Source organism: Conger conger, chromosome 13 (assembly GCF_963514075.1).
Source record: "Conger conger chromosome 13, fConCon1.1, whole genome shotgun sequence".
NCBI lineage: Eukaryota > Metazoa > Chordata > Actinopteri > Anguilliformes > Congridae > Conger > Conger conger.
This window is the reverse complement of record NC_083772.1, coordinates 10,675,624-10,684,381: the sequence shown is the minus strand read 5'-3', so window position 1 is coordinate 10,684,381 and position 8,758 is coordinate 10,675,624. Positions and strand designations below refer to the sequence as shown.

Genomic DNA, 8,758 nt, shown 5'->3' with positions numbered 1-8,758 from the left:
GGAATAATAACCAGAGAAATCCTTGGACTGGAGCACTTAAACACAAGCTAAGATGATAGATGAGGAAATCATGGAAATAAATATTACCCTCCCCTTGTGTTCCTGCAAAAATGACATTCCAGAAGTTCCACAGAGTATACCAGCTAAGCAGTTGTTCTTCAGGGAGGACTGTATAAACATCAGCCATAATTGCCAACACACTCATTTAACCACAGAGAGGCATATTTCCATGTTTTGCTTTATTCTCAATGCATTTGTGCATCGCATGTCTTTCAATCAAGCTGGTGGTTTTCACATTGACTTCAAAAGACATTGTATATTTTAAAAGGATGATTAACTTACATTTGTTAGTCTTGGGCCAGGCACCGCAGCCAGCAAATGTCTCCTCTATTATTGTATATTATCAGCAGATTTAAACAGCGAATGAAATGTATACCCGTCAAGAGCTGATGTACAGCATCTCATTAGAATTGCAAAGGTAGCACGTGGCGTCCGCTCCAGCTTCCTCGGGGTGTTGGAGGAGTCTGGTTGAGTCCATCAGCGTAATTAATATCGCGCGCTCTGTAAAACACAGTGTCTGCTTCTTAAAATCGCGCCAAAAATGTAGTGCAAGGCCATGAGCGATTGATTAATATGACAGTTGAGGCATCGGCCAACTAAGAGGAGAGTGTTCACACAGAGTATACTAGCTTTGCCCTATGTTTCCAGGCTAGTCTGCTGGCAGGGTGCATTTCACTCCTTCGATCTCTCCGATGTTTCATTTCAGTAAGCATTTCGCAAAAAGAAACAAATAATAATGTGGAAACTACTTCTGTGGCCAAGCAAGAAAAAACGATGTTCCATTTCCCAAAACACCAATATGTGCTGTTGTCTACGTTTACCTGCGAGTGTGTGAAAATGTCAACTAAAACAGCTGCTCTTTAGGAGCACTGGGCTCCTTCTCTCCTGGTATTTGTGCAGAGGATTAAAGAGGCTGACAGACAGTAAATAAAACAAGGGAAGCTATGAAATCTTCCCTGCCTAGAAAGGACACCACCACTGCTGCACAGTCCAACTGCACCTCCATTTGTATTCTGCTGGGATAGCCAAGGAGCACGGGAGCTAGCAGTCTTAGCAACACGCCTGCTTTTTATGGGCCTATGTCGGCATCTACGCAGTTGTGTGCATTTTAGCCGACATATCTCTCCACTTACTCATTGTGTCGAGACAGCAGTTAACGGAGACAACTAAACAGCGTCTCACTTTTATTGGATGGCATCTGAAATTTCATAGCCCTCTTTATTACCTTTCTCCAATGAGAAAATGATCTCAGTGCTCAATAACCTCTTCCAGGAAAAAAATAATAATTTACAGTACATATAACTTGGGCTGAAGCATAGCGATTATACGGTTTACTGAAGCACTGCCGAACAGATGATGCTGACCAAGAAGGTGTAGCGATGTTGTTCGAGAAGATCTGCTGGTGTCTTCTGCATGCCTAACCTGAAGAAAACAACAACAGTTTAGGGTGGGAAGTGAGAGAGGTAAGTGTGACAGAATTACTTACCATCAGAGCACATCCTGCAAAACCATATCCACTCACACACATTGAGTATATTCAGTATTTATTAAATAATATATTATTGTACTGTAATTATTGTCTTACCATTCTTTTTCCTCAACTTCTCTCCAGACTCTTTCCATTTCCTGCCTTTCATACAGTTTTGGTTCACTCTGTAATAACATTATTCTTTTTTTAACTTTTTAACATTTTACTATTTACAATGTACACTCAATGAGCACTTTATTAGGTATTTATTAAACTTGTTTTTTTAGACGTATTGGTCTTCTGCTGCTGTAGCCTATCCACTTCTTAGAATTTTGACGCATTTTGTGTGTTCAGAGATGCTCTTCTGCATACCACCATTGTAATGCATGGTTATTTGCATTACTGTCACCTTCCTGTCAACTTCGCCAGTCTGGCCCTTTTCCTCTGACCTCTCTCATTAAAAACATGTTTTTGCCCACAGAACTGCTACTCATTGGATTTTTTTTTTTTTCGCACTATTCTCTGCAAACTCTAGCAAAAGTTGCGCATGAAAATCACAGGAGATCAGCAGTTTCTGAGATACTCAACTTCTTGGTGCCAGACAGGGTCAATGTCAAAGTCATTTGGATCACATTTCTTCCCCATTCTGACATTTGGTCTGAACAACAGCTGAACCTCTCGACCACGTCTGCATGCTTTTATGCATTTAGTTGCTGCCGAATGATTGGCTGATTAAACATTTACATTAACAAGCTGGTGTACAGGTCTACCTAATATATTAATATATACACTGAGTGTATATCTATCAGAGTAGCATTGAGCAACATTTCAGTACAATTCAAGTCAGGTACTCCACTGAATAAAACTGCTTGAATAAAATTATATTTTGTCCTTATCAGAAAGGTGAGATATCTAATATAAATATGATTATTAGGATGATGATGATGAATATTATGATTAATAAATGAACAAAATAGAATCGATTGCATTGCATTTAAGATATGTGGATACGTTTCGATTCTTTATTTACAAAAACATGAATATAATAACCAATCAATTATAATTAACAAATACATTACTATAATAATCACTATCCTATCATTGCCATACCACCATTGCTGTCTCTTACTATGGCATTACTCATTTATATACCTGGAAACTTGAACCCTGAATCAGGAAGCACATTTCAGTTTGCACGTTACTGTACCTTTTCAGCCGCAACTCCTTCCGGTCAATCCCCATTACATTTCTCACAACACAAATGTAAGTGGCTCCAAAATCATCCCTGGTAACGTGCCGAAATTCCAGATCCCTTTGAATGAAAGTTTTGTTGCCTTTTGTGTCTGTCCTAATGCAAGAGGAACAAAGGAAAATGTCAAGTGCTGAGTAAAACATATTAAAATACAACATTCAGGCTCTGCCAGTGATCGTCATCCCTTTGAAAAGAAGGTTTTTTGGAATGTTTCTTCTCCAAAATTCTAAGTCATTGTTCTAGAACTCCATTTCAGTTCGCAGTAGGGATTGTTACATCAGCATTAGAATGTTCAGGTAAGAACGTTCCGATCTCACATGATCTGGCACCTTAAAGCCTTAAGACTCACTCCTCTTGGTCCATCCTGATCCTGCCGTCTGGATAGGCAAGCTCTACGAAGCTCCTGTTCACCAGCCAGTAGACGAGAGTCACGTCGTCTCCGAATCCAGCGTCTGCCTTGCAGGGAATGACCAGTGGTTTACCTGCAGGTGTATGTATAATTGCATGTTAATGTAATTTACTAATAGCACTAGCCTACTAAAAGAATATTAAGCCACTGAATGTAAGGAATCTCCACTTGAGAGAGAGAGAAAGACAGACAAGCAGACAGACAGAGCATTTCTTAATAGCTGTGCTCAGAAAATAATTCACTTTTTCTCTCACATTATTCTCTAGCTCTCCACAGATATGCAGGTCAATACGAAGTTTGATGTATCATTACAAATATTTGTTTTTGGCCTGTTTTTTTCCATTACAGTAAATGGAATGGTAAATGGTAAATGGTTGGCATTCATATAGCACCTTTATCCAAAGCGCTGTACAATTGATGCTTCTCATTCACCCATTCATACACACACTCACACACCGACGGCGATTGGCTGCCATGCAAGGCGCCGACCAGCTCGTCAGGAGCATTTGGGGGTTAGGTGTCTCGCTCAGGGACACTTTGACACAGCCCGGCAACCCTCCGACTGCCAGACGACTGCTCTTACTGCCTGAGCCATGGAACAGGGAGTGATTACAGCGACATGTCTTGCTGTGATTACAGCATACCATGCTCAGGCTGACTTGATGGGTTTAGTCTGATATTGGTGATCCCACAGGACTGAAGTGCTAGAGTTCCATTCATATGGATTGCAAGGTGAAACTGAAACTGAGAGAGACATCCAGTTAAGCTGACAATGCTAGCTCTGCTTTAGGCATGCACTTTACCTAGAGATGCCTTAATCTTCACTGACTTCGGTCTCAAGATTTTAGGAGATGGATCATCTGAGGGGGAAAAAATACGTTTAGGAATAGTACAAATTACAAAAAAAGATGACAGCTTGATTATGAAATCCTCAGATGACCGTTCTTGGTGCTAAAAATGAGCTATAGTCTGTCTACCTGTCTAAAGGTCAGTAGAAGACAAAGATAAAGTCTAACAATCCAATCCAATGCTCTCAGCTGAGGGAAGAAAAAAATCTGAATCTTGATTAATTTTATTTACCGTATGCCTGGAGGAAACAAGACAACATGTAAGCGTTTTGGCCAAACAATCCCCTTCTCAGGGTTTGTACACCGCTGTTGTTCTGTTTCACAGAAATATTCATTTTTCCAAGAGGCATGAAAATGAATGATGGAAATAAAGACAAAGAAAATGCCTGTAATGTAATGTGATTAATGTGATGTAACGTAATGTAATGTAATGTAATGTAAAATAATGTGATGTAACGTAATGTATTGTAATGTGAAGAAATGTAATTTAATGTAACGTAACATAAAGTAATGTAATGTAATGTAACAACACACCTGCAGTGGTCTCAGAGACCAGGAAGCAACAGCTGCACACCAGAGCCATGGTGAGGACAGGGCCCAGAGAGAGGGGTCCTGGGGAGAAGGCATTACAATCCCTGACTCAGGTCTCACTCTCTAACGCAGGTGACACACCCGTGTAGCCCCCAGGGCACTGTACGTACTTCACCAACACGTACAAACCTCTATGCAAACCTCTTTATGGAGTCAGCCTCTGTTGTTGTGCTCAAAACAAAAGTACAATTATATTGCAAAAGTCCTGAGAGAGAGATACCAAGGAAGAGAGAGAGAGTGCGTGAGAACGATAGAGAGAATGAAAGAGAGAGAGAGGCATTGTATCACTTGTTGTGCAGAGTGGCTGGTGGGAGCCATCTGTAGAGGACCTAGTACTGTAACACAGGCAGAGATGGGCATAGTCCCTGAAAGGATGCTGTGCTATAGGGGTGTGAATGCAGTCTTACAGTACCTGAGGAGGTGTGTATCCGCTGCATGCTGGCTGCTCACAGGCTGTGCTGGGCTGTGCTCTGTCAACCCAGTCAGACAGAGTCAGTACTGTTCCTTTTATACAGACAACACTTCCTCTCCCCCCACTCCCCGATCATGAGGGCAGTTACACTCATTTCTTTCGCATGCCTCTCTACTCATCAGTTCGAAAAGTGATGGGGTGTAGCAGAACCACTTTTTCATATCCAGAACATTCCCAGTCACATTGGACAAAATAAAGTGAGTACTAAAAAGTGTACTGTCATTACTTAGGCGCAGACAGGTTTTAGTTTTTTATTTCTCCACCCTGACTTGTCCATTATCAGCAAGTTTTACACTTGTTTTCTGACTGGCAGTAAAACACAGGAGCCTTGTAAATGTGATTTAAGTCTCCTCAGCTGACTTTTACCATTTTAGTAATCTCCATCCCATTGTCCCCAAATTGACTCCAGTTGCAGGGTCTAGCTGATGCCCTCAACTAGGCTGACGATCAGGTTGCCAGGCAACAAGAAGGCAGAGTCAATCCAAGTCCAAACATGACGAAGATGTGGCCTTTCCCTGGCGAGGATATGAAATTATGGAGACAAATAATTGTATATCCTCAAAACAGACACCGGCAGCGTTCTTGTCTTTTCAAAAAGTGAAATCTTCAGCTGTGCAGAATGTGCTATGATATCAGTGTTAAATAGCAGGAAATGAATTATTCTCTAACTTTCATTGTGTACTTTTGTACATGAACAGTGTGCAAAAACCTGGAGGTTCTGCATTTTCCCTTTGATATATCAAACCTCATCAAACAGACCCCTATGAGCAGAAATAATGCTTGACACATAAAATATATTTTCCTTTTTGTGATTTTATCATCATGCAGCTAAAAGTTCAGTAAATGTTCAGCTTCAACTGTACATTTGTAGGTGCAAACTCTTCATTTTATTTGATATCCCTCATTAAACCCTTTTCTTGTTTGGCATATTAGAACTTCCCATTGACAAGCACTTGAGTGCAATCACCAGGAGCAATTCCTACAAATCATTTCAAGTGAAGAAATGTTAAGCAGTTTGCAAAATATCCTCAACATTTAACTTTGTACACCACTTGGAAACATACAAAGAAAGGTGTGAAGAAAGTCATACTGGAATTTTGCATGTAGCACCAGAGATACAATTTCACCAAAAAAACAACAACACAATTATTAGCCATAAGTCGCAGTCATCCTGAACCCAGTAATTAGTCATTCAGGGCATGGTTTTACATTAACAATCTTACATCAGGCCTTTTCAGCTGCTCATTTAGGTGGTTAGTCAGCACTTAATTGATCAAATAAAGTAGTTTATTAGGCATTTAACTCAGCTCACCTGGTTTTATGCCTTTCATTTAGCTTTTATTTTACCAGAGGGTCCCAAGAGATAGAGAAAGATATAATCTATTGTTCAAGGGAAACCAGGGCAAGACAGCAACCATAAAATACTGTACAATATAGTAGCACAAAGAGCACATTAGTTAGGATTTTGAGCACACAACGTCAATTTAACAATGATTTGCCCTAATGTTAATATTCTATAAAAGATATGTAATATATATATATATATATATATATGTAATATTTATATATGATGAACATATGTATAGTATATGAAATACCAGTCACATTACTTCTCTGACCACAGTTCAGGTCAGTTCTTTATTATAATCCTCATTTGGCAGTTTGGTTGCAGCATAAAGCCATGACACAGAACATCTCTGCAGAGACACAGTAAAAAGTATACAAGTTCCCCAAAGGTCTGAAAGATCTCTGATCTCTGTACAGTCATGATGATGCAGCCATTTTGTGAAATGTGCCAGAAGGGTACTATTCTAGGTAGTAGACAATAAAAGAGGAAGCCCAGTCGTGTTCTGGTGGTTTCCAGTGAGGCTGGGACTAATTTTCCCTGCATGGTTTGAGTGTACGCAAAGGATAAACCTCATGACTACAATCTGAGGGCGACACAGGGAACATGAACTATATTCTCTCTTGAAGTAATCTTGATAGGATTAAAATCATAACTCTTTTTTTCTGCTGCTTTCTGCACACCAGCTCGGGAATAGTGCACAAGCCAAACGGATAAATCCGTGACCATAATATTAATATAATAATATAACATTCAGAGAACTTCTTCATTCATGGTTGTCATGGAAATGTCAACATATTGTAACTTGGGAAGTCACCAAATGTCAGAAAAGTCCCCATAATGACACAAAGGACAACACGAAGTGAGCACACCATCGTAACAATGACAGTCATGGAGACTTAAAGCTTCATGGCTGTGTGGATTGTTGTACAAAGGTCATACGGTCATGTATAAATGCACCATTATGATTCTAAGGTGTTGGCTATTGTCAACTGTGGGCTCCTCTAAAAAGGCAATGCATTTCACACCTGCTGAGCTCATGCCTCTTTCTCTGGGAGTCAAAACTGACAGCAAAGTGAGCCCTCCTGCTCTATATTTATTTACTGTATGTTTTTACTGGCACAGTAAATGATTTAAAAAAATTATTCATGCAAAACTCACATGCATCTTCCATGTGTACCTGATCTCAGGTGTTTAGTGAGGGAGAACTCCCACTGTTCGCCCCTCAGCCAGGGAATTCTTCACGGTAAATGATACATATGGATACATATGACTAAAGTGCAATGTCTGAACCATTCCCTCTTCTGATAGCAGCTGCGTTTTACCAGAAAAATCATATTTCCATGTAGCTTTTAAATATAAATAAATACATAAATAAATAAAAATTTACTGTGAATAAGAAGCTTAATGTTTCACAGTATGGTTCTGTTTGTTTTACATCCAATGCAGTAGCTATTGTCTGCCTCATTTCTGCAATCCACAGTCATATCTAAAGCAGTCATAACTTCTCCCATCAGAATGGGGACAATACAGAAACTAAAGTAATATGGGCATTTCTCAATAAGGTGATACTTTTGTAATAAGTGATATCAGCATTATCATGCATTTTTTTCAACAGTTCCCTTCAGTGTTTTATCTGGAAACAAAGCATAAAGTCCGATTCATGAATCCAATCTTCCTGATAGAATAACTTTAAGCATTCATGTCTATGTCAATATGTATAATGAATAATTAAAGGACTGTTAATATAGTGGTCATAAAGTGTGTCCTTGCTTTCGGAAAGGCCCTTGATCTTCGTGTCACTAGTGTAGATTACTGAACACCACGTTGGCTTTCAAGCAACTAACAACAACTAACACTGTAAAGGTCTTTGGAAGTAAATAATGTGCCCAAATATTGACACAAGTATTGTCCTTACAAAAGGGGGTATCCTTTGTCTTTTTATTCTTGGTGTCACAAACTTAGTAACAGTTAAGTTGAGCCAAAATGAAGGTTTCACTTATTTTCGGCAAAAAAAAACTAGCATCAGGATGTGTGGATTTCACTGGGTTTACGAATCTGATAGAGAAGCAGACCGCAATCCCCATGGTACAGCATTTGTTCAAAAAGACGCTCATAAACTATTTATATTTGCCTTTCTGTTCAAGGGCGTTATAACACAAAGCAGGATTTCTGAGTTAGCTGAATTCACCAGGTAAACCCCGGAACCCTTTCAAAACTGGAACATGGAACTGAAGTTAAATGTTATTCTTGGTTTTACTTGGTGAACTTATCCAGCTAATTCAGTAATCTTGATTTAATATGTACCCCCTG

The 8,758-nt window shown here is 39.5% G+C and overlaps 1 protein-coding gene across 1 annotated transcript; it reads right to left on the bottom strand.

The window, feature by feature from the left end:
- Window positions 1–220: 220 nt before the first annotated feature.
- LOC133108708 (interleukin-1 receptor type 2-like) lies at window positions 221–5,099 on the bottom strand. Its single transcript, XM_061218392.1, has 8 exons — window positions 5,041–5,099; window positions 4,572–4,649; window positions 3,993–4,049; window positions 3,130–3,262; window positions 2,736–2,876; window positions 1,646–1,713; window positions 1,425–1,482; window positions 221–561 (listed from the first exon to the last, which is right to left on the bottom strand). The coding sequence occupies exons 1-7, from the start codon at window positions 5,063–5,065 to the stop codon at window positions 1,478–1,480; spliced, it is 507 nt and encodes a 168-aa protein (XP_061074376.1). The 5' UTR covers window positions 5,066–5,099; the 3' UTR covers window positions 221–561; window positions 1,425–1,477.
- Window positions 5,100–8,758: the final 3,659 nt, after the last annotated feature.

Excerpts from the sequence above, each read along its gene's own strand:
- LOC133108708 (XM_061218392.1), bottom strand. The coding sequence starts at position 5,065 with ATGCAGCGGATACACACCTCCTCAG. Across the intron at positions 4,050-4,571 it reads GGTCTCTGAGACCACTGCAG|ATGATCCATCTCCTAAAATC; the intron begins GTGTGTTGTTAC and ends TTTCCCCCTCAG. Across the intron at positions 3,263-3,992 it reads GAAGATTAAGGCATCTCTAG|GTAAACCACTGGTCATTCCC; the intron begins GTAAAGTGCATG and ends ATACACCTGCAG.